The 26421-nt window shown below is 50.4% G+C and overlaps 1 protein-coding gene and 1 pseudogene across 2 annotated transcripts in view; one reads left to right on the forward strand and one right to left on the reverse strand.

Moving 5' to 3' along the window:
• The window catches only part of XXYLT1 (xyloside xylosyltransferase 1), a 154699-nt gene extending 129384 nt beyond the window's left edge, over nt 1-25315 (reverse strand). For both annotated transcript variants that reach the window (XM_036446010.2, XM_036446011.2), the window contains exon 1: nt 24694-25315. In XM_036446010.2, the coding sequence (XP_036301903.1) occupies nt 24694-25209 (516 nt within the window). In that variant the 5' untranslated portion in view covers nt 25210-25315. The remainder of the gene's footprint in view (nt 1-24693) is intronic.
• On the forward strand, nt 5235-6710 carry LOC118724766 (annotated as a pseudogene).
• Nucleotides 25316-26421: the final 1106 nt, after the last annotated feature.

Genomic DNA, 26421 nt, shown 5'->3' on the forward strand with positions numbered 1-26421 from the left:
CCGCGGAACCGCAGACAGGTGTCCGCGTCCCGGGGGCTGCCTGGAACACGGGGCAGGAAGGATTCTGTGGCAACGTCTGGACTCGCCAAGAAAGTGTGCCATCATCACCGGCGTGGGTAAACAAACTCACACCCCCCCACCCTCCGCCAGTGGAACTATCACCCCAACTCTATGGGCACCCCGCTTGGGCTGAAATCATGCCAGCGATGGGAAAGGGGTGCCTTCTGAGAGGCAAGCACAGGCAGGCATGGGGTTCACAGTTGTAGGTACTAACTCCAACACTTAATTGCCTGACAACCTGGGTCAGTTACTTAAACTCTGCCCCCTCGGGAGCTCAATAAAGGACAGTTGACACAATCATCCCATTCCAATGCAATTAAAATGCCTTTTCCGCCGAAACCGGTTTGGCTCAATGGATAGAGCATCGGCTTGGGGACCGAAGGGACCCGGGTTCGATTCCGGTCAAGGGCATGTACCTTGGTTGCGGGCATATCCCCAGTGGGGGGTGTGCAAGAGGCAGCTGATCGATGACTCTCTCTCATCGATGTTTCTAGCTCTCTATCTCTCTCCCTTCCTCTCTGTACAAAATCAATAAAATATATATATATTTTAAAATGCCTTTTCCACGCAAGAATACCTAGACCTGAGAAAAGAATACATTCTGTAATAAAGAGCCCAAGATAGCACATGCAATAAACGGAGCTGCTGGCTCTGAGGTGCCCTGACTAGATGGACGGTGGGCCCAGGTCCTGCCTCCTCCTATACTCAGTCCACACCCTGGTCCCTGCTAGGGGCTGCCCAGTTTTCAACCAGAAGGTTCCTCCCACAGTCCTCAGGCTTAGCATGGAGTAGCTATTGGCAAATCATGCTTCTAAATTTACTAAAACAGTCCAAACCAGTAGGTATTTTAAACATAATTTTCATTGAAGAGGTGCTAACGTGTCAGAAAAAGTCACTGAGTGACGATATCTGCCTCACAATCTATACAATAAAGCACATGTGTCAAATACAAGGCCCGCAGGCCAAATCCGTCCCGCCAGGCCTTGCAATGTGGCCCGCACCGCGCTGTCATCACTGCACTCCGCTGCGTTTCCATCACAATGACAGTTTATGACTGTTCAGTAAACCATTCGGCCCGCGATTTAGGCTGGATTTTAGATTTTGGCCCCTTCTCTGATTGAGTTCGACACCCCTACAATAAAGCCTGAGCGACCATTATGGCAGAATGACTGGTCATTATAATGTGCACTGACCACCAGGGCAGACACTCATTGTAGGGGCTTCGTCTGGGTGGTCAGTGCGCTCCCACAGGGGGTGCAGCGAGCCAAGCAGTAAGGAGCTGTGAGCAGGTGAGCAGTAAGGAGTGAAGGGTTCTGGGCTGCGAGCGGGTGCAGGCCAGGCTGAGCCCCCTACCCAGTGCACCAATTTTGTGCACCTGGCCTCTAGTTAGAAATAACATGCTCCCTGTGCTGGTTCCCTGTGTGTAAACCTCCTCCAGCCTGGCCGGGCGCCAGGGAAGACAGGAGGAAAGGCCTCCTTCAGGTTAAGAAGCAGGGCAGGTTGTCAGGGACCTGACAAGTATTTGGCACATTTCCAAACAGGAGCTCAGAGACAGGGGTCTCCCATCATCCTCCTGCCCACGGCAATCGTGAGCGAAAATCACAGAGTGGCTGCTCCCAGGCTGTGGATGAGAACAGAGTGGGCCTCACTACAGGCTGGTCAGATCCCAGAAGTGCATTCCTAATCTACGTGATCTTAGTAATCAATTCCAACCAGAACTGGGGGAAAAATGCTTTTCTGGAGGAAAAGATTACTTTCTCATCTACTTGCACTATAAATGCAAGAAAAATCTAACAGACTGGCCGTTTGCAATGCCACAAGCACCCGAACACTTTCACACCTCAGGGCCTTTGCACCAGCTGTTTGTTCCCTCCTGCAGAAGGATCCTCCCAGAATCCTCGGATGCCTAGGGCCTTCAAGTAACTCAGGTGTCAGTCAACTCCTGAGATCTTCCCCTCCCCTCCCTCCCCCCCGCCCCCCAAACACACACACACTCCTGGCTATTCCATTTCCAGGTTTATTTTCTCCATAGCACTGTCACACCTGACATACTTTTAAGTGTCTAGTCATTTGCCACCTGTCTCTTCCCAGGCCAACCAGCCCGCACGGCTCCATGAAAGAGGGACCCTGACAGTCTTGCTCACTGCTATGCATCCAGCTTCAGCAAGGCTGCACACACAGTGGAAGCTCAGCAAATGCTTACTGTAAGAGGAATGAGCAAATAGATGAGCAGGGATAAAAGCATCCAGAGAGGACAAGGCAACAGGACAACCTGCTCCAGGACCCAGAATCCCTGGGTGTGTCACATACGTCCCGTCTCCATCCCAACCTTTACCCAAAGAAGAGCAACTTCTTCCCCATGAGGTTTATTCTATACCTTCAGGAACACGAGTCTTCTTGTCATCTTTAACCTGCTGGTTAGAACGTCTGTAAGGCTGGGCTGCAATATCTCACAGTCACTAGGAGCTGTTGCCTAATAAATGTTGTACCCAACCTGCAAGCTGAATCAGAGTAACTATGCCCTGTATTTTAATATTATTCCCGAAATTGTATCTTCAAAGGTGTTTCCTTAAATGAAGTTTTCCTGGACTAGGAAGTGATAGATAGATATGTAGGTAGATAGGTAAGTAGGTAGGTAGATAGATAGGTAGATAGATAGATAGGTAAGTAGGTAGGTAGATAGATAGATAGATGACAGAATGATATCACTTATCAGTGCTTCTTGACCACCTCTAGTATGTTTCACTCCCTTTAAAACCAAAATCTCCCTGGATAAATTAAAAAATGCTCTAAATTTGTTAGTTTCAAATAAGAAAGCTAAAAATTACCATCGATGTGTAGATTTTTATAAGGAAAATACAAACCCACAGTTGGGCCCCGCTGTAATGTGACTTATCTCGCTTCTGCAAGTCAACCTAGAGCAGCGGCCGCCAACCAGTGATGTGCAGACCTCAGTGGTCTGTGAGGTTCAAAAGACTGGCAACCACTGTCCTAGATATAATCCCATTTGTCAGGCAGACCACAAGCAGCTGAAGAGGAAAAATGAAACCTGCCCATCAAATTTCCAAACTAACTTCCACCATCCATCCTCGCTTTTCTAACAGCCCAAAAGCTACAGCACTTCCCGCCGTCCTCACGACAGTCGTCCAGTCCCCACAGAACACCTCGTCTGGTCCTCCTCCCCGTCATCTCCAACCCGCACTTCCCGCAGCACCTGCAGCTAACCAGCTCTGCAGTTCACTTTAGGTACAGGGGTCTTCAAACTACGGCCCGCGGGCCACATGCGGCCCACAGAGGAGTCTGATCCGGCCCGCCAGGTTTTTTGGGCAGTGAGCGCAGCCGAGGTGTTACAGTAGGAATTAGTAGTTCATATAGTCCGGCCCTCCAGCTCTCTGAGGGACCGTGATCTGGCCCCCACTTTAAAAAGTTTGAGGATGCCTGCTAGGACGTCTACCAGATTCCCAACACCTCATCAGAGATGAGCCATAGTCCAGTTCTCTGAAACCTTGATGAGCAGGTAGGGTAGGATGAGGAAGAATGTCACATGAGGCAGGCCCACACCTGTGGGAAGGCCGCCCAGACAGATGATGGAGGGCCCAACACTAAGAGGAAACAGCCAGAAGGGTGGCCTGGATCCGAGGCTCTCGCTGGGGACTCTGGTAAAATGCAGACTCCTGGATCCTGACCCAGCCTGGGCATTCTGAGCCAGTGTCTAGGCTCAGGAATCTTCATTTAAAAACCACCCCAGGTCTTAGCTGGTTTGCCTCAGTGGATAGAGTGTTGGCCTGCAGACTGAAGGGTCCCAGGTTCAATTCCAACCAAGGGCACATGCCTGGGTTGTGGGCTTGATCCCCAGTAGGGGGAGTACAAGAGGCAGCCAATCAATGATTCTCTCACATAATTGATGTTTCTATCTCTCTCTCCCTCTCCCTTCCTCTCTGAAATCAATAAAATATGTATTTAAAATAAATAAATAAGTAAATAAATAAATAAATAAATGACAACAAAGTATTTAAAAATAAAAAAATAAAAAACACCCAGGCCTAGCTGGTTTGCCTCAATGGATAGATAGACAGCCCTCGGACTGAAGGGTCCCAGGTTCAATTCTGGTCAAGGGTGCATGCCTGGGTTGCAGGCTTGACCCCAGTGTGGAGCATGCAGGAGGCAGCCAGTGATTCTCTCTCATCGCTGATGTTTCTCTCTCTCTCCCCTTCTCCTTTCCTCTCTGAAATCAATAAAAATAAAATTTAAATTAAAAAAGACTCTATTGCCGAAACCGGTTTGGCTCAGTGGTAGAGCGTGGGTCTGCGGAGTGAAAGGTCCCAGGTTCGATTCTGGTCAGGGGCATGTACATTGGTTGCGGGCACATTCCCAGTAGGGGGTGTGCAAGAGGCAGCTGGTCGATGTTTCCCTCTCATCGATGTTTCTAGCTCTCTAGCTCTCTCCCTTCCTCTCTGTAAAAAATCAATAAAATATATTTAAAAAAAAAAAAAAAAGACTCTATGGTTGAAAAAATAAAATAAAAACCAACCCAGACCTGCAACTCTCACGAGAGAAGCGAGATTTGTTCCTACATCTGGGCCTTGCTGCTATGGCGGCGCTGGAGGGGAGCTGAGCTGGGGGTATGAAGTGCTACAGAACAGACTTCACCACCTGAAACGGCTGCTTCAAGTTCAGGCCAGGCAAAGAACAACCGACAAGACCACAGAAGGGCACACTTAAGTTGAAGACACAGCACTTGATCTGAAACCAGAAGTTTGTGCCTACTCAAGAGCCCTCCCCAACGCTGCTCGCAGTCTGTTTCCTTCAGGGCTGAACGGCGAGACTGCCCGGAGCAGCAGCAGTTGTATTCTTTATTGGCTTGATAGGTCATTTTCTTGCACTCTTTTTCTTTTCCTTAATACTAGCGACTATCTTCTTCTTCTTTTTTTTTAAATATATTTTATTGTTGTTTTTTTTTTACAGAGAGGAAGGGCTACTGGGGATGTGCCCGCAACCAAGGTACATGCCCTTGACCAGAATCGAACCTGGGACCCTTCAGTCCACAGGCCGACACTCTATCCACGGAGCCATACCAGTTTTGGCAATACTAGCAACTTTCTTCATCCTTTGAAACCTGAGCTGAAAAAGAAGGATCAGCCAATACTACTGAAAGTGCAGTATTTGTATTTGATTATCACTACGAGATGAGCTTTGATGCAAACCTTCTCCACAATAATGGACGCAATGGGTACCCCAATGGAACTTCAGCAACACTGCACAAAACTGGGATTTATTGAAAAACTGCTAACCTCTTACGCATTTATTCTGTGTTCCGAACATCAAGCTAGACCAGTGGTCTGCAAACTGCAGCTCGCGAGCCACACGCGGCTGTTTGGCCCCTTGAGTGTGGCTCTTCCACAAAATACCATGGCCTGGGCGAGTGTTTTGAAGAAGTGGCGTTAAAAGTTTAAGCTTAAAAAATGTGGCTCTCAAAAGAAACTTCAGTTGTTGTACTGTTGATATTTGGCTCTGTTGACTAATGAGTTTGCCAACCACTGAGCTAGACTTCTTTTCCACTGTTCACAGAACAATGGCAACCTGTAGGACTTAAAAGTAGGAGATGATGTTGAATTCCAAGTATCCTCTGACCGGCAGACCAGGAAATCCATTGCTGTTAAACTGGTGAAGATAAAGCAAGAAATCCTCCCTGAAGGTCGAATGAATGGACACGAAGTGTTTTATCTGACTTACATCCCTGAAGACGAGTTGGAAACAAGAGATAAAATAAATTTTGCAATTGATAACAATAAACATAAGGGTGCTTGAAACATTATGCTGTTGAAGAAGAAACAAGCCTGTTGTCAGGGAGTAGTCTGTACCATGAAGGAGGCGTTTGGCTTTACTGAAAGAGCTGATGCTGTAAAAGAGACATTTTGTCACTATAGTGAACTTAAGGGCAACTCAGAAGCCTTACACCCTGGAGATGAGGTAGAATTCACAATCAAGGGCAGAAATGGTGAAGAAGCTGCAGCAGATGTCAGACTACTGCCTCAAGGAACAGCCATTTTTTAAGATATCAGCTTTGAACTGTTCTGAAGGAACAGTAGCCGAAGTAATCCCAAAAGTTACCAGTAAAAACCAGAATGACCCATTGTCAGGACATTCAAGTTGATTCTGTGATTCCTAAAGGACTTCTTCCCCTTGGAGACAAAGATACAAAATCCAAGGTGACCCTGGAGGAAGGTGACCATGTTAGGTTTAATATTTCAACAGATCAACGTCGCAAATTAGAATGAGCAAGCCACATCGAAGTTCTATCAAATACGTTTCAGTTCACTAACGAAGCCAGAGAACTGGGTGCCACTGCTGCCTCAGAGGCGGTTTTGGTTCCATCAGGTGTGTGGATCGTGACGCATGTACGTTCTTGCACTCTAGTGAGATTCTGGATGGGAATGAGCTCTATATTGCAGATGAAGTAGAGTTTACTGTGGTTCCTGATATGCTCTCTGCCCGAAGAAATCATGCTATTAGAATTTAAAAATTTTCCCAAGAGTCTAGTTTCATTTCATTCCCATTCAGGTCATCATTTTCTGGGCACTGCAGAAAAAAAAGCCACTTTTTCCAATCCTGTAGCTTCCTCCGCAACCACACCCCTCCCCCCCTCATAGCAGGCACCCCACGCGCCCGGCCAATCCACACCTGTATATGCAAATTAACCCACCATCTTTGTCATGTTGATATGCATATTCACTCCTGATTGGCTGTGGTGTAGCAGAGGTACGGTCATTTTTTACATGTTTGTCTATTATAATTAGGTAAGATATGGAATACTAGAATAATCAGTAAAAGTACTTTAGAACTATGATTTCATAGCTACTAGTATTACCTAAGGAGAGGCTAAGGAAAAGGAGAGGGGGAAGGTGAGTGCGTTGAAACTACATATTAAGTAGGTAATGCTGCAGGCAGTTCTAGGATGCTGGCAAACACCACGAAGGAAACATTCAGATGACCTGAGTTCTGGGACTCTGTTTCCTCCCGTCACCTTCTGTTGCAGGTGAGATGATGTGTTTAAAATGCCAAATGCCGGTCTGGCCGCCAGGAGGTGTGCACAGACTAAGCCCTAGCTTCCCCAAGGTCACAGGGCTGACGTCAGAGCCGGTTCCACTGATTCCTGTCTAAAGCGGCCCCACTAATCCCCTTCCTGTAACCTCAGGCTAGGGCAGCCTCCTGGGCCCGGGTTCCAGACCCCGCACTTCGCTAGGCCCCGCCACGCCGGGCACTGGCACCTGCTCATGGGGACCACAGAGAAATAAAACAAAACGTGTGTCAGGCAGCAGCACAGACAAACATGAGCTCATGGGCTTCTCGCCACGACTTGTGTGCTTCCGAGGACAGGCGGCCGTGGCCAGGGAGGTGAAGTCACCTGTCCAGCGTGACTTGGTGGACGGCCAAAGCTCAGCCCTGAGCCCCGGCCGCTCTGGTTCCAGAATGCAAACAGCCTCTCAGTCACTCGGGGCTGGCCCCACTTCGCCTCTCTCCTACCTTAGTCCCTCCAGGAGCAGAGCCCCTGACTACGTCCACTGCAAACCCCGCGCTGCCCCCTGAGGCCACGGTCCGTGTCTGAATAAACTCTAGTATAGAAACCCTGCTCATTCCTCGAAACTACTCAGGGCCTTTTCCTGGATGGGTCCAGAATCCCCCTACTTTCCCACCCCCACAAGCCGCATCCTCTCTCCCGGGGCTAAACGGATCTCCCCTGCATTCTGCTCCCACACAGCGGCCTGGCCCTTCTCTACTCAAAACCCCTAAGTGGGTGAGCCTATCCCTCCGTCAGAGCCAGAACCCTCCCTGGGCCGGGCCTGGAGGGGGCCTCCACCTGCCAGTTCTGCCCCCCTTTCCTGCCCAAGTCCCCAGCCGCCTCCTCTGCTGCCCGGCTTCGCTGCGGCTCCTCAAACCCGCCAGGCGCCTCCCACCCAGCCGTCCCCTCGCTGCTCCCGCCACCCCGACACTCTCTCCGGAGCCGCCTGGCCATCTCTGTCAAGCCTCACTGACAGTGCCCCCACCAATCCAACGGAAAATGGCCACTGCCTGCTCTGCAGGGGCCTCTTAGCCTGCTCACACACACACACACCCTACGATTTACTCACCTCCTGGACACCATATAATTTAGTTATTTGCTTATCATGGAACAATAGAGATGAAATGAAACCTGGCCCTTCTGGAGCTGCTGTGTCCCCAGCAGCACAGTGGACAAACGATGGTGGCTCACTTAACCAGTTAACTGCCACGATATTTTGGGTTTCTTTTTAAAAAGTCTATAGACACTTATGGCGTACTAAGCCTCTTCCTTCCAGAATGGAAGCAGCCCAGGACAGGGATTTTTAAAACAATATATTTTATTGATTTTTTACAGAGAAGAAGAGAGAGGGATAGAGAGCCAGAAATATCGATGAGAGAGAATCATTGATCAGCTGCCTCCTGCACACACCCCAATGGAGATGTGCCCGCAACCAAGGTACGTGCCCTTGACCGGAATCAGACCTGGGACCCTTCAGTCCACAGGCAGACGCTCTCTTCACTGAGCCAAACCGGTTTCGGCAAGGACAGGGATTTTTGACCCATTCTGTCTCTGTCGTTCACTGATACAGACAGTGTGTATCAATGTCCCAGGACCACGCTGGCACCTCTCAGGCACACAGTAAACATGGGCTCAGTGAAGGTTCCCCCGGCAGCAGTACTCGATGGGGTGACAGGGACCTCTAAGGGCATCGTGCTCCTTTGCTCTGGCTTTCCTGAGCGTCCCTGGAGGGCCAGCAGCAGCCCTTGGCTCCCCCTCTGCCAGCACTAATCTGCTTTGGGGCCACATGCCCCCAAGATCTGTATGAAAACACAGTGCCCTTCACATCTCAGGCCACGGCTGCCCAACTGTGACCTGCCAGCTGCCCAAGGCTCAGCCTACCGTCGTGGCCAGGAACGTGGGACCACTTTGCTAATCAGAAAAAGTAAAAGAAGTGGGTGAGCAAACCATTTAGGGCCAAGAAGCCACACAGGTCACTGACGCAACCCGGCGACGGGGACAGGTTACACGGCAGGTCACTGGGAGAGCGGCTGCAAAGACAGGGCCCACGCACTCTCAGGCCGCCCCGGGGGCTGAGTCAAGACTTGAGTAAAGGCTACTCCTCCTTGAGCTGGAGGCACCGTCCTCCCGCCCCGCACCTACAGAGATTCTGCAAACGCCGGGAAGACTGGTCCATGTCTCTACACAGCCAGGAGCTTGTAGTGGTGCTAAGGAACACTCAAGTTTGCCCTCGGTTTCCCCCTGTCCCACTCTCAGGCTGCCCTCCAGGTACTGCCTTCTGACACACGGAAGCAGGACCCACACCAGGAAAAGGGGTCTATACCAACGCTTGGGAGAATGTGGGTACACCAGAGGCCACCGGCTAGACAAGAGCTTAGCAAGACCTCGGGCAGATGCTTACAGCCAGGCCAGAGATGCTCCTGCAGGTGTGGAACCTGGGAAACCCAGGCACCTGTGTGTGTGGATGTGTTTCTGCACGCTCACTGAAGCAGTGTTTGTGATGGCAAAACACTGCCATCTGTCAGAGGGACAATGCATAAACTGACCTCTACCCATAACAAAATCCTACACAGCAGTGACAGGGACCAAAGACCTACATATATCAATAAGGAGGAAATGTCAAGAGGATGGTACATGAGATCATTTATATTACTTATTAAAACACACAAAGCAATGAAATATACACTGAGTGGCCAGATTATTATGACCTCTGAATGCATAATGATCTGGCCATTCAGTGTGTGTGTGTGTAAAAGTATCTAAGCAAATATATATATATATATATATATATATATATATATATATATGTATATATATATATATGTGTGTGTATATATATATATATATATATATATATATATTTTTTTTTTTTTTTTTTTTAGAGGTCCAGTGCATGAATTTGTGCATAGGTGGGGTCCAGCCAGCCTAGCCAGGGGGAGGGGACATGGGCAGTTGGCCAGCCAGCCTGCTAGTCAAACTCCTGGTCAAAGGGACAATTTACATATTAGCCTTTTATTATTTAGGCTATACACTGAGTGACCAAATTATTATGTGTTCAGAGATCATAATAATCTGGCCGCTCAGTGTATATTTCTTACAGACACACATATATGTGGTAAAAGTAAAGGTACAAAACCTCAAATTCCATAAAGCACACCACCTTCTCGTGGGTGATAGAGAACAAACACCTCAGCCGGTAGGAGGATAGAGTAGAATTAGGGGTGGGCTTCAGGTAAATCTGTAATATTTTATTTCTTTTTTTAAAAAGTATCTAAGCAAATGTGGCAAAATGTTAGCTCCAGTTTAACCTATATAGTAGGGAAATAAGTGTCCATTATATTTTTTTCTGAATTTTTCTATATATTTTAATATCTCAGAATTTAATGTATAAAAAATACTAAAAGTAACATTTGAAAAAAATGCAATGCGTACGACATAAGAGGAGAGAAAGCAGGACTGTGCAATGTAAATTAGCTGGCAACACTCTTTATACTAAGAAGGCAAGAGAGTGAGCATCGAGGGGCCTCACTGCTGGGTCCCGACTCCCACGTGTTACCTGCTGGTGCGGGAGCATTTAGGATTGCCGATGTACCTTGAGGAGAGTCAAGGAAGGGTTCCTGGGAGCAATTCAAAAGAAGAAGAAAACCATGCACACCGCGATGTTCTCCATGGTGTTATTTAGCGTCAAAACTCAGAAACCCACAGAATAGTTTACAAAAGAAACGTGACAATAACTCGCACGACAGCCAAACAATCAGTCAGCGCAAGACGAGGCAGAAAGACAGGAAAATGCTCATGGGATGCCCCCCACGTGGCGCCCCATGTCATGTGAAATGAGCAGAGATGCAAACTCCCCCACCACACCTGGCGTGTGCCTGCAAAGGGGACGTGGGAACATTATGGTGGTTCCTCAGGTTTGGGGTTCATACTCGCTGTAGAAGCCGGTTGCAATGGGCTCCCGGGGGGCCCTGGCACTGCTCCTAACGACCCACTTTTCTCCAAGCCTTTTCTCCTCCCACGTTCTCACACCCTCCCCACGGCCCAGGATTCCTCAGAGCTGTGTACAGCATAGGTCAGCTCCCATGAGGGGCACCCAGAGATCCTTGTAACAGACACGCAGGAATAGGGTTGACAGGGTGCAGACCTGGAAATGAGACAGCAGCAGGATTCCCTACAGGACCACCCCGTGATCACATGCATGGGCTGGGCCCAGGGAGTGGCAGGGCCGGGCAGAGGGACAGCGGGTGCCTTTCAGAAGGTTCGGGGCCTGCACCCACGGAGGCCCCTCAGCTTTACTCCGCAGCAGCCCCTCAGCGAGGCGTGACGCTAAGCCGTTCAATGTACACAAAACATAGGCGAAGGCTGGCCAGTCACCAGTGGATGAGAAAAGGGTGTCCGGCCAGGAGCAAAAGCAGAAGGCAAACAAGCACAGAACGACCATCATAGCCCAGAACTGGCTTCAGAAACAAACCAGAGGGACAGCAGGCAGGGAGAGAACAGGAGCAGGAGGCCTGGTCCCAGACCCCTTGTCCACTAGCCAGTCGTGCGGCCTAGAACAAGCTGCTTGGCTTCTCTGGGCCCCAGGGTCCTAACAGGTAACAGGAAGAGACAGGACTACACGGCCTTTCCAATCCCCTCCAGCCCTGACCTCTGGTGGCCCACTGCCAAATGAGGGAGGCGGGGCTCAAGGCATCCTGGTCCTCCTAGGCGGCCCCCATACTAACCAGAGGCCGCCAGCTGTGAGGCCGTGAGTGAGGGGATGGAGGCTCAGGGGGGTTACAGCCAGGGCCACGCTGCTCCCAAACGTCACAGACCTCATCTGAGCCCACGTCTTGGGCTCCACACCACGCGCTCCTGCCCGGGCCTCTCCTTGGCAGGCAGGCTGGGGACAGAGGCTGCTGGTGGTGGGGAGCGCGGTGAGCTGAGCGCAGGGAGAAAGAACAGGTGCTCCCAGGCCCAGGCCTGGCCGCCGGAGAAAGGCAACAGAGACCGGCCTCTGGAACAACCCTCCTCCCAACCGGATCGCATAACAGGGCTGCTTAGCGGTAATTGCCCCACTCCATAAAGCAAATGGCTCTCATTCATTAGACATTCAGTTAAAGGCAGGCTCTGTGCCAGCTGACAGGCCCTCTGGCCTGGAGTCCAGGGTTGGAAGGTGAGGTTGCCCCAGGCGTCCTGACCAGTCCTCAGCAGCCCGCGGCCAGTGTGTGACTGGGAGGCCGAGGCAAGAGCAGTGAAGAGGAACAGGTGTGAGGAGGGAAAGCAGGGCGCCCTTCCAGGGACTCCCTGCCCTCCAGTCCTCTGAGTGCCTGCGTGGGGCCAGAGGCCTCCTTTCTCAGGCCCTCGGGCTGTGGCCCAGCTTCCGCCCCTCCTAACCCTAACCCCCTCCTCCCCCCCCCCCCCCAGCCAGGGACAGACTGCGGAAGCTCCATTCACCGCACTCCGTGGCCCTGAGATGGGAATCTGAGCCCACCTGTCAGCTGCCTGCCAGGATCAGCACGCAGGTCACTGTGCCCCTCCCACCATGCCTGCCTCTAGGGGATTTGGGCCACTCACCCAACTTCCCACTAAACGCCTGGGCCGCAAGAGCTCGTGGTGGCTGAGAGGGCCCCACCTACACCAGTAGGTGCAAGCAACACATTTCCCCTTTCTAAGAGGAAGCCCGCCTCCCGCACCGGAGGGCACAGGCTAGGTGTGATGAGACCTCGGAGGGCGAGGAAAGGGTGCGCCAGCGCCTGCGGAAACGCTGCTGTGCCGGGGCCCAGGGCGGACCGAGGAGGGTCCTGGAGGCTCCTGTGCGCAGTCACACCCGTCCCCGTCCACACTCCTCCCGGCGCTGACCTGCAGGGAAGCGCTGGAGGCCTCTCCACGCAGGACCCCACCACCCCCGCTTGGCATCCACCCTTTTCAAAGCGCCTCATCAAAGCAGGTTTACACCGCACGCAGGAAGGAAACGACTGCCCACAGTCACCGCGCAGATGCCCTTTCATTTCAGTCTTCCTCTCTAAACCCCTGGGGCAGCTGTGTGGGACGGATGCTCGCGGAGAAAGAACAAAACTGCTCTGCTTAAGCCCGGGGTTTGCAAGGTGGCAGAAACAGCGCGGGCGGACTGCAGGCACCGGCTCCGGCCAAGCAACCGTGGAGCAACGGCGCCCTCCAGCGGCCGCGCGGTGCGGCGCACACGATTCGTAAAAGCAGTGAAGTGACCCAGCCTTGCGACTGGGTCTCAGGGAGGGGTGGGGACAACGCCTCCTCCTCCAGATTCCAGCTCCTGAGCTCCCTCCAACGCCCACCCCCAAGCAGGACACACCATGAGGTTTTCCTCCAATGAATATTGCTCCCCGGATACTCCCCTGATGATCTCAGGCACAGGGCAGCTGGAAAATCAACCCCGAGGGACCTACAAAGTTTGGCCTCCAGGAGATCAATCAGTGTGATGCCTTCACTCCCCAGCCAGAGACATCTGGGAGGCGAGGCCCAGCTGAGATGGCTGAAAAGAGGCTCCTCCCCTGCCTGCGTGGGAGTCAGGGTGAGCTGGCTCTCACCCCGCTTCCAAAGGGGACAGAAGCTGCTGCTAACAACGACCCTCACACAGTCCGGGAAAGGGCGTGGGCTGGCCCTCACCCAGCTCTGAGTGCACCTGAACAAGTCGCTGTCACTCCACCTCGGGTCTGTCAGCTCACTGAGGACCGGAGTTTTCTTCCCGCCCCAATGCGTGCGGCCTCTGCAAGGCTCTGTGCAGAGACTGAAGCTGCACTTTGCAGCCGTTGCGCAGACTGAATTAGGGGCAGCTGGGCTGGGAGATGACAGATTGGGAGGTAGGCTCCAGCCCAGCCCGCACCACTCGCAGTCTTGTAGTGTCTCCTACAAGTCAGGTCACCTAGCCCAGCCTCGCGGTTTAGTGCAGGAAATGAAGTGGGACACCAGGCGTCTCACACTCGGGGATGCCGTTATGGGCGACAGTGATGCCCAGATGAGACGCTGGTGAAGGCACTTTTGTGAGCTCTGAGGCGCTGGAGAAAACCGTTGTCACTATCATTCTCCCCCTTTTTAAGAGGAAGCCCATTCGCAGCCCCTCCCACTCCGCAGGAGTAACACTTTCTCTTTCGTTTTAGGTAGAACAGGATGGTACATACATACCAGAAATTTCCAAACCATGTTCTTCCAAATACACGTGTTTCCAGGGAAACATGGCAGGGTGAGGAGAGTCAAGGTACCTGTTTTTTCCTTGTAAAATGCATTTTAGTAAATATGTAAGAAAAATACCAAGTAAATTCATTTGTTTATCCTTATCAATATATAACCATCTCATCATTAGTCTTTAGGGAAACGCAAATCAAAACCACAATGAGATGCTACATCACACCCACGAGATGGCTATAATAAAAAAAGTCAACAAGAACAGGAGAGGATGTGAAGAAAACTGGAATCCTCAACACATTGTTGATGGGAATGAAAATGGTACAACTACTTCTGAAAACAGGCTGGCAGTTCCTCAAAAAGTTAAACAAAATTACCATATGACCCAGCCATTCAACTCCTAGGTTTATACCCAAGCAACCTAAAAACATATATCCACACAAAAACTTATAAATGAATGTTCACAACAAATTATTCATAATAGCCAAAAAGTGGAAACCTAAATGTGTCCATCAACTAATGAGTGAGTAAAATTTGGTATAGCCATATAATGGACTATTATTCAATCATTAAAAGGGAGAAAGTACTGACACATGCACACAAACCTTGAAAACACTACACTAAGTGGAAAAAGCCAGGAACAAACGATTACATACTGAATGACTCCATTTATACCAAACGTACAGAATAAGCAAATGCATACAGAGAGAAAACAGAGTAGTGGTTGCCAGGGCTGGCGGGGAAGGGAAATGGGGAATGACTGCTGATGGGTGTAAGATTTCTTTTGGGGTTGATGAAACATCCTGGAATCAGTGGTTATAATTGAACAACCTTGTGAATAAATTAAAAACTACTGAAATGTGGCCTGGCCAGTGTGGCTCAGTGGTTGAGAACTAAACCATGAACCAGGAGGTCATAGTTCAATTCCCAGTCAGGGCACCTGCAAGGGTTGTGGGCTCCATCCCCAGTAGGAGCTAGCAGGAAGCAGCTGAATTTAATTTTTAAAAAAGCAACTGCTTGCATCTACAGATGCTATGGCATACAAAGGGTTGATATTTCCATCCCTCTCTCCCTCTCCTTTCCTCTCTCTGAAATCAATGAAAACATATTTTCATTGATTTCAAACAAACTACTGAATTGTACATTTTAAAGGGTGAATTTAATGGTATATGCATTTTTTAATTGCAAAAAATGTATCAGTCTTTTTTAAAATGGCCCATGAGAACAGACAACAATACAGACATCATGAAGCATTACTGGTGCCCAAAGCTGGACCATTTCATCTGTACACTGAAGCCCCCACAGCATTTACCGATCACCCATGTATCAATGTATTTCATATATACGATGAACCTTGGCCTAAGTTACTAGCTTTACCTTATGATCTCAACCCATACCTGTGAAATGACCCAGACTTTATTGTATATTAGGTCTAGTAATAATTAATGTCGTTTTCTAATACTTTTTTAAAATCGAATTTATTTAAACAATACAACAAAATTTAATCAACAATATAGTTGCCGTTGTTTTCTACTACTTGTGCCCAACACTCAGGAAGCATTTTAATCCCTCTGTTGTAAAATTCTTGTGATTTTGATGCAAAAAATTCGGTCAATGCATTTTTGAGGCATTCTTCATTATTAAATTTTTTTCCAAGAAGAAAATTTTGCAAAGATTGGAAATTGTTTTTTGTGAACAATTTAAAGTTGTCGCAAGCTCTTGTTGGGTAATTTGAGGATTTTGCACCAAAAGAGTTTGAAGAGCTTCTTGATCAAAATTGGACACACGGCCTCGACCGCTCTTGTCATCTAACGAAAAATTTCCCTCGCGAAATTTCTCAAACCAACGCTGGCATTTTCTGGCGCTAACTGCATCTTGACCAAGAGCACTACAGATGTTTTTTGCAGCCTCACTTGCTTTTCTTCCTAATTGGAACTTGTAAAGCATGCAGTGCCGAATATGCTCTTCATCCGCCATCTTCTTAGCCCTAGTTTTGCAACAAAAACCAAACCAAACACAAACTTTTTCAAGCAAAACTTGTTAATTGCACTTCACACGTTCTGTAGATACCACGTGTTTGAAGGTTATGTCAATACAAGTCAACGCCAAGCAAGATTTTAAACGAATGTTTAAAAACGACATTAATTATTACTAGACCAGATAGTTAACTACTGATTTTGAACTCCCACGGAAAAGGAATGCTTTAAATTAGTTGTAGGCTCTTTATGTCAACGTGCAGAAACAGAACTAAAGTCTTCCACAAGAAACGCATTACAAAAGCTACTACAGTAGTTTCATGAACGTATTATAATTTAACAGAGTTCCACTTAAAATGCATTTAGTAAAATAACACTGTTCTCTAAATCCTATATAATAAAAGCCTAATATACTAAGTGTTCAGTCAACCAGTTGGCTGTTCAACTAATCAAAGCTTAATATGCTAATAATGTGCTAAAGCCACTCAACGGCTCCCGGTGATGTGCACTGACCACCAGGGGGCAGACAGTCAACCGGTAGATCAGTCACTATGATGTGCACTGACCACCAGGGGGAAGATGCTCAATGCAGCCGTTGCCCCCTGGTGGTCAGGGCACTCCCACAAGGGAAGCACCACTCAGCCAGAAGCTGGGCTCCTGGCTGGTGAGCGCAGCTGCAGTGGTGGGAGCCTCTCCCACCTCCACAGCAGCACTACCGAGCGGAGGCAGCAGAGGATGAGTGCAAGCGGCATGGTGCCTGACCCCAGTTCGGGCTCCTCCCTGGCCGCCTGCCACTTGGCACACTGCTACATCCCTCAAGGAATGTCCAACTGCCAGTTTAGGCCCAATCCCCATAGCCCAGGCTGGGATCGGGCCTAAACTGGCAGTTGGACATCCACCAAGGGGTCCCGGACTGGAAGAGAATGCAGGCGGGGCCGAGGAACCCTCACTTCCCCACCCCTGTGCAAGAATTTCGTGCACCAGGCCTCTAGTTCCACAGTATAAAATGCCATCTTTTCAATGAGCCTCTCATTTCAGGACACATTTCTTTGATTACCTGTTTGCAGACTACCGAAGCCTATTCAAACATTTCATGCTGTGCCGTGAGGCGCTGGGGAATCTGCATCTCAGGGTCACCTGTTTGTCATTCGCTCCCTCAGCAAGACAGCCAGCATCCAGGTCCTTACACTCTGGCTTCTTTCAAGCCCCAACTATGAGCTGAAGCACTCTTCTTTTCAAAGACAATCACAGCTCTGCTCTTGCAGTAAAAGAACCTCCAGAAATCCCCAATGTGCACAGAGAGCTGTAGCCATTGTCTTGTCACTCTAGTCCTCAGCATACACTGCTCTGGGAATCCAACCATCGCTTTTGAAGGACGTGGCTTCCTTCTTATTCTTCACTTGTCATCTGGAGACTGAGCCTCATGCTCTAGGGAGGCTGAAGTCTGATGCATGAGGGGCAGATCACAAGTACACTATGATTTCTTTCGTTTAACACAGCCATCAATTAGTCAACTACAAAATATCATTGAGAACCTAGACTGTGCCAGGAACAGTGCTAAGAATATGACGGGGATGGGAGGAAGAGGGGGCACCGCCATTCCCATTGTTTCATGCCTTCTCCATGGCGGCTGCTCCACAAGACCAGCACTCCGGCCTCTTGCTCCCGCCTCTCCCCTCCCCACAAGGTGCACACAAACACCTCCCTTAAGGCCGGAGGAGAAGCTGACCTGAGGGGGGCATGGGGGAGGTATGTTTGACCTCGCCTCTTCTCCCCGGCCCTGGAATCGCCCGCAGAGCCTGCCCAGCCCTGCAGGGAAGCCAGTGGCTGCCCAGAGCTGCCTGTCCTCTGGTTTTATGTTCCGGGTTAGGCGGCTCCTGCTCCCCGTGTCTGTGTATCACTTCCAACCAGGCCAGAAACGGGGGTGGCAGTTACGGGGTTCCTGTCCGCCTCAGTAAGTGAAGGTAAATTACGTCCTGCCCTCACGGAGATTACATTGCAGCAGGGAGAGGCAGACGGCAAACAAAGAGGACAGTTATTTCTCAAACCTTTAGAGCACGCTCCTGCCTAAGGCCTTTCTGACAAGAGCTCTCTTCCAGGTGTCCAAACAGCTGGCACTCTCACTTCCTGCAGTCCCTGCTCACGTCACCTCAGCAGGGGGCCAGACCTGACGCTTACACCAAACAGCCAACCACCCTCACCCCGACACAAATGTGTCATCCTCTTGACTCCTCCCTGTACAACCAATCACGACGACTCCCTCTACATGTACTTGTCATGTGTCTAAATTCTACCTCCCACACATCCCCGGCCCCAGAACGTAGGCTACCTGAGGGCAAGGACTAGGTTCTGTCCCCGCCTAACCTGGAACATAAAAACCAGACCGACTTCTGGAGGGACAGGCAGCTCTGGGCAGCCACTGGCTTCCCTGCAGGGCTGGGCAGGCTCTGCAGGCGATTCCAGGGCCGGGGAGAGGCGAGGTCAAACATACCTCCCCTACATCCCCCTCAGGTCAGCTTGCCCTGGCACAGGGCTAGCAATCAAGAACATCAGCTGAATGAATGAATGAATGAATGAATGAATGAATGAATATGTGTTATCACTGATGAGAAAGATAACGAGCATGGGGGCTGCTTCAGAAAAGGGAAGGGTTTCAGTGAAGGCCTTTCTGAGTGGTTACCACCTGAGTTGTAACACAGTGATAGCACAAGAGCAACTATGCAGCACTATGGCTGTACTCCTCCAAAGGCATGCCAATGGTGGCTCAATGGGCCTCACTGGACCTCTGCAGGGGACTTGCCACCATAAAAATTAAGGAGGAGGTGGCACAGGGTCAACCAGGGGCTTTGGGGCCTGCCTGTCGTATTGATTTTCCCAGAAGTCAGCAGAGTAGTACCGTGTTGTGAGACTGGACACACAACAGCCAGCACAGCAGCATTGGGCTGAGTGCATTACAGCCAGTGCCATGTAATCCTCACCACCACCTATGAGGTGGGTGTTTAATTCTCTTGTTACAGAGGAGGCTGAGGAGGCCGAGAGGCAGGGCAGATCCCCCACAATCACCAAGCTAGTAACCTGCCAACTGGGGTTGACACTCAGTGATGCCTCTCTCCCTCGGGACCATCTCATGCCCCTCAGTGAGTTTTGCAGCAGCGGGGGGTGTGCAGGAGTGTGATGCTAAGTGACATGGGTCCCTGGGTGGCACGGGCTGGGCCTGAGCCGTGCCTATGTCCCCTGCAGCTTTGGATTCAGAGGCCCACATCCAGTAGGTGCTTGGTCCTTCTTGGGGCTTCAAAGTGCAGTGTGGGCTCCTGGAGGGTGGGGCAGAGATGGCTGATTACCCCAAAACCTGCCCTCCTCTCCTCCCTCATTAACTGACCTTTGTAAATGGGGTACTCTGCTTTGGTTCTCCATCCTGCTGCTGGAGCACAGGTGTGATGAGTGAATCTCTAGCAGCCAACCTAGACCATGAGGACAAGGACCACTCCCCAGAGATGGTGAAACTGAGAACTGGAAGAAGCCCAGGACCCTGAAAACTTCACAAAGGGCCCAGGAATGCCTACCTCTGGATTTCATTTAGATGAGAAGTAAAGCTCAATCTTGCTTGTTTTGTATTTATATATTTTTATTTATTTCAGAGAGGAAGAGAGAGAGAGAGAGACATCAATGATGAGAATCATTGATCAGCTGTCTCCTACACGCCCCACACTGGAGATATGCCCTGACCGAGAATCAAACCATAACCTCCTGGTTCATAGGCCGATGCACAACCACTGAGCCATGCCAGCTAGGCTCTATCTGGGGTCTTCATGGCATATTCTATCAAACCTGATCAACAGCAAGGAAGGATGGTGGAAGAGAAAAATCTCAACCTAAGTTTGAGGTGTAAGATTCTGTCGACAGAATGAGACAGCAGAGGGCTCAGAAGCTTGTCCTACAGCTCAGGGAGGACGGGCTGGACAAGGAAGCTGAGGCCAGATGCTGAGGGTCTAGAAAGCTGAGTACCCTGGGAGGACTTTAGCCAGGAGCCAGGAGGTTGTGAGTGGAAGTGCTGTGATAACATCAGCACTTCAGCAAAGTGAATGTGGCAGCCTTGCCCAGGCCAGCAGAACCAGGATAGCTCGGATGGAGGAGAGCTGTGGAGTCAAATGTTTCCTGAATGTCTAGTAGGTGCAGGCCAGGTCGTGTGCTCCCGGCTGCACAGAATCCTGGAGCGGAGTCTGAAAGATGTCAGAGGAGCACCAGCCCCTCCTGTATCCTTACAGCAGTGACTCCCACGTCTGCCTCCGCAGCCCCACACAAGCTCAGACTCCCAGGCCCACCCAGAAGAGTAGGACCCACGGACAGGGGTGGGGATTCTGTACTTTTAGTAGCTGTCCCCAGGCGACTCTATGTACAGTCCATGGACATATTAAATAGGCTAGAAGCAGCTCCTTACCTGGCACCTGAAACATAGGTTTAGATGTTTATTTAAAAATAAACATTCAGCCCTAGTCGGTTTGGCTCAGTGGATAGAGCAGCCTATGGACTGAAGGGTCCCAGGTTCGATTCCGGTCAAGGGCACGTACCTTGGTTGCAGGCACATCCCCAGTGGGGGGTGTGCAGGAGGCAGCTGATTGATGTTTCTCTCTCATCGATGTTTCTAATTCTCTATCACTCTCCCTTCCTCTCTGTAAAAAAAATTAATATATTTTTTAAAAATAAACATCTGAATAATATATTCAATATTTTCATACTATTAGAAGACAAGCCAGTAGATTCTGACTTTCCATAATAGTCAAAACAACTAAGTAAATGTGTTAGGTTTTTTTTTTTTAGCTATTTAATTAACAGCAATACAACCTAAAGTCACTAATAACTAATAGGTCTATGATCTATTTCTGAAATCATTTCAGGGAAAAAAAACAAACAAAAAAAACTTATGTGTCACTTGAATAGAGCCCGAGAAGAGACCTCCAAGCGTGAGCATGAGTTTATGCTAGCTCACTGTAGCCGTTCTGCATCTTGCAGACATGGTGGAGTCCCAGAGCCCAGCCTACGGGTTTTCCAAGATGCTCTAGCACACTTCTGAGGCAACCAAAGTGAGAATTTTTATAGTTCCCTTCTTCCTAATTAATATTGGAAAGTGATTCTCAGAATAAAATGCACTCCCCTATACAAAGCATGATGCTTGGTGCTGGGGATACAATATTTAAGAGAAAACAGGGTCCATGTCCTTAAAGAGTTGATGGTCTAGAAAGGCAGACAAGTAATTCATTCAATAATTATGTAATTACAGCCCTAGCCAGGTTAGCTCAGTGGATAGAGCACCGGCCTGTGAACTGAAAGGTCCCAGGTTCGATTCCGGTCAAGGGCACATGCCTGGGTTGTGGGCTTGATCCCCAGTAGAGGGACTTGCAGGAGGCAGCCGATTCATGATTCTCTTTCATCATGGATGTTTCTATCTCTCTCCCTCTTCCTTCATCTCTGAAATCAATAAAAATATATATTTTTTAAAAATTATGTAATTACAACTGTCATAAATAGTACTAAGGAAGAGTACTTGGTGCTTTGACAGAGCATGGTGAGACCTCAGGAAAAGTTTACCAAGCAAATGTAACATTTGTGCTGCAGGCAGAGGACCCGTTGACAGGAGCAATGTTCTGCTAGAACAGATAAACCCTTATCTGACCATCTGGCTAGAAGACCCCAAATTCTCACCCCTCATACCTCAGCAGGGAGGTGTGAATACCTTAACTCCCCTGCAGCTGCCTCCAGGCCTTGCTGGGCCCAGTAGAAGGAGAGAAACACAATAAAACAGACTCCAAGCTGGACCTGCCCCTGGACCAATATTTCTGGTGCTATGTGCCGAGCATTGTGCACAGGGATGGGAAATAAGGTATTTAACAGCAAAAACCGGTTTGGCTCAGTGGATGGAGCGTCGGTCTGCGGACTAAAAGGTCCCAGGTTCGATTCCGGTCAAGGGCATGTACCTTGGTTGCGGGCACATCACCAATGTGGGGGTGTGCAGGAGGCAGCTGGTCAATGTTTCTCTCTCATCGATGTTTCTAGCTCTCTATCCCTCTCCCTTTCTCTCTGTGAAAAATCAATAAAATATATTTAAAAAAAAAAAAAGAGAGAGAGAGAGATTGTAACAGCACCAGACAGTACACAAGGGAGGAAGAGGAAGACATGTCCCCCACACCCCAAGGAGGGGATAGGATCTGAAGATGGGCAAAACGTGGACATGGAGAAAGCATCCTGACAGTAGGACGACATAAAACGAAGCGTGAGGCTAGAAAGCGCTGGGTGTGCAACAGCTGCAGCTGGAGCTCAGGATGAAGGATGGCAGAGAGCTGGCTGTGATGTGGGCCTGAGTTACCACCTTTAACTCGGGGAGTGAACAGATGACAGTGCTGGTCTTCAGGGTGGTGTCTGGTGTCCAATCACAGCTCCTGCCCAGACTGGCTCCATGACCAAGAGCCCTAGGTGTTCCCCAGTGGACAAGTGCAGCATTTCTTAAACAGCGGAGTCCTACGGATGACCTGGGACAGGTGGCCAGGCCCCACCTCCAGTTGGAAGATTCCGAGGGCTCCTCCAGCCATGAGCTTCAGGCCCTGGATTCCTGGCCTCCTACAACACAAAGCCCAGGCCTGGGGGACCTTCCCTGACTACGGTGGGTGTTCCTGACAAGCAGGGGACAGACCTGTGATGCTGTGGGGAAGCAGGGATGGAGAGCTGCGGAGGGCTGGGCCCAGACTGCCTCCTGGTCTAGGGACATTCTCAAAAAAAGGTGAAAGTGAAGAGTAGCCAAGGGCCCAGGGGGGAGGAAGGACACTCCGGGCAGACGGTGCAGCTTGTGGAAAGGCATATCAGCACTGTTACGATCTCATGTGCATGTAGGTGAAGAATGAGAAGCAAAGCCGGAAGGGATCTCCAGGCCCACCACACAGAGAGCCCTACCAAGAAACGAGGGCTTGCGTCCGTAGGCAACAAAAAGCCACAGCAGCCGAAACCGGTTTGGCTCAGTGGATAGAGCGTCGGTCTGCGGACTAAAGGGTCCCATGTTCGATTCCGGTCAAGGACGTGTGTACCTTGGTTGTGGGCACATCCCCAGTGGGAGGCGTGCAGGAGGCAGCTGGTCAATGTTTCTCTCTCATCGATGTTGCTGGCTCTCTATTCCTCTCTCTTCCTCTCCGTAAAAAAGTCAATAAAATATATATATATTTTTTAAATAAATTAAAAAAAAAAAAAAGCCACAGCAGACCCCTGAAGCCTGCAGGATCATGGCAACAGCTCCCCATAGTCATTTTCGGGGCACAGATAAATGGGATCTTATTCTTGCCTCCCCACCACCACCATCAGTCTCCATCCTTTACGATCACCTATGATTCTCATCCAAAAATCAAACCTCAGATCCCCTCTGCGTAGCTACCAGGTCAAAATGAGGCAAGCAATTTGACTAAGGCAACTGACGCTAAGCCAGGGTCCCAGTCTCTGACATTCCGGGGAAAGGCTGGTCCAGCCTGCAACAAGTTGGCTGGCTAGCTCTGCTCTCCCCGGCTGGCATCTGTACCTCTTGCAGCTTTCTCTCGCTCCCTTGGAGGAACCAGCACCCCTACATGAGTTCAAGACCCTCGAGGGTGGGAAAGAAGAGGCACAGAGAGGGGGAGAGCTGGGTCACACTGGCTGGGTTTAAGGAAACTGAAATACCTTAAAAACCAGAAGAAACGTTGGGGCAACTTCAACAATTCACGCAGCCTCGCTAAGAAAGGTCCTGTCCAATAGGCTCTGCACAGGATGACTCCTGGTGTCTTCAAATGACCTGCTTCACCCTCAAAAGTCAAAGACTAAGAGGATACAAAGAGGTGCAGCCGAAACCGGTTTGGCTCAGTGGATAGAGAGTCAGCATGCGGACCAAAAGGCTCTGGGTTCGATTCCCGTCAAGGACATGTATCTTGGTTGCGGGCACAGACCCAGCAGGGGTTATCCAAGAGGCAGCTGATCGATGATTCTCTCTCATCAATGTTTCTAACTCTCTGTCCCTCTCTCTTCCTCTCTGTAAAAAATCAATAAAATATATTTTAAAAAAATAAAAAAGAGGTGCAGACTCTGAAGGGACTGCCGAATCTCGCAATGCTAGCAAAGACGGGGTGTGCTGATTCTCTCGAGGGGCCCGCAGTGAATGGGGAGGAGATGGAGTTCTGGTCAGGGTTAAGTTAGCACCAGCTGAGTGCACGGGGCTCACGAACAATACTTTCCGTTCGCAGTGAAAGCACACTTCGGAGGGGGAATGTAGGGATGTGGGGCGCAGGGTGGTGGTGGTGAAGAGTTAGGCTTCCAGAGGCGCTGGCAGTGGGCAGCGCAATGAAGGCACTGCCCTCTCCACCCCTGGAACCCGGCCTGGCGCGCACACGGGCCGCCCTTGGGATGCGGTGGGCCAACCGGCCGGGAGCCCCCAGCGGCGGCCCCGCTCACCTTGCACTTGAAGCCGGCGGCGGGCGGCAGCAGCTCCCGCAGCAGGGCCTTGGCCACCTCGCGGCTGGCCTCCTCGCTCACGAAGTGCAGGTTCAGCACCTCGTGAGCCTCGAACTTGGCCAGGCGCAGCAGGGAGCGCAGCGCGACGCGGGCCTTGGCCTGCAGCGCGGCGTTGTGCTCCGCCTTGGTGAACATCATCAGCAGGTGGTAGTCCACCGGCCCGGCCCCGCCGCCGCCGTCCAGGCTCTTGGCCTTGGCCCCCAGGGCGGGCGCCGCGGACCCCCGCGCCTGCTCCGGCACCGGCCCCGGCGGGGAGGGCGCCGCCGCGGGGGCCCCGGCGCGGGCCTCCTTCAGCCTCTTGGTGGCGCTGGAGAAGGTCTCGCGGCCGGAGCCAAGGTAGTAGAAGGCGCAGACGGCGAGCGCCGCGGCCAGCAGCAGCGCGCAGTGATGGGAGCGCACGGCGCCCAGGCGCGCCATGGCCCGCGCGCACGGAGCCCCGCCTCGGAGGAGGCCCATGCGGCCGGGACCGGGCGCCCAGCAGCCGGAGAGGAGCCGCCGAAACCCGTAGCCCGGCGGCCACTAGCGGCACCGCCGGCGGGCGGCGGCCATGGCGGGGGCGGGGCTACGCTGCACTGAGCCAATCCGGGGGCGCTGATGCGCGGGGAGGTGTGGCCAAAGCTGCCGGGCAGCCGCTGGGTCCTAGGTTCCAAAGGATTCAAGCTGGGATGAACCGCGGCAGTAGGATCTGAGCTGGGACTCCAGCGGGGGTGGTGGAGACAGCCAAAGGCCTGCATGAGCTGTGAAAACTGGACCTCTTAAATGCCTAGCCACAGGCGTTAGGATCGAAGCTGAGCCTTAAAAAGTCCCAATGCAGGACCTTCGGTTAGCAAAAAGAGAAAAAGCGTTCTCTCTATACTCTTTCTCCCTAATTTCTTAATCCACTCACATCCTGGAGACCAACTGGAGCTGAGGAATTTAAATTAGCAATTTCCTTCCCCATTTCACGGTGAGGTGGATAGAAAAAGCCTTTCACCGACTTGTCATCGCTGAGGCGACCAGAGGTACCTTAAGAATGTGGCCAGCAGGGGGACCCCGCTACCCCAAACTTTGGAATAATTCAGAGAGCCCCAGAGGAGGAATACCAGAGATTGTAATACCAATTTTTTTAAATCTTTATTGTTGAAAGCATTACGTATGTCCCCTTTTTCCGTCCATTGATCCTCTCCAGCTCGCCCCGGCCCCCGCCCCAGGCTTTTACTACCCTATTGTCTGTGTCCGCGGGTTATGCATATATGCGTACAAGGTTTTTACTTCAACACTTAAAAAAGCCTTCATATGTGCCAGGTAGTTTTGCAAATTCTAAGGCACATTGAGGTAAATTCTCCAAGGGCACACACACATTGGCAGCTTTGCCCCTAGACAGGTGGAAACTGTCAACTATAGAAAAACTCATTAACTTCAGTCTCTTAAGGACTAGTGATACACCATGGTGTGTAAGTACCTGTGTGCTTATGTGAAAATACAAGGAAAAACTCTCACCAGTCTGTTAGGAATATGCCATTATTCCTCAAAGTGTGGTTCCCAGACTACAATTTATCTCATTTTTAACTCTTGTTCTTTTCAACCAGAGCAACTTTTCTGGAAAACACGGGATTTCTGAAACAGGCTTGGCAGCAAGTTCAATGCATACAACTCACCTTATTTAAAAAGATGGAAAAAAAACCAACA

Source organism: Pipistrellus kuhlii, unplaced genomic scaffold, assembly GCF_014108245.1.
Source record: "Pipistrellus kuhlii isolate mPipKuh1 unplaced genomic scaffold, mPipKuh1.p scaffold_m20_p_2, whole genome shotgun sequence".
NCBI classification, from domain to species: domain Eukaryota; kingdom Metazoa; phylum Chordata; class Mammalia; order Chiroptera; family Vespertilionidae; genus Pipistrellus; species Pipistrellus kuhlii.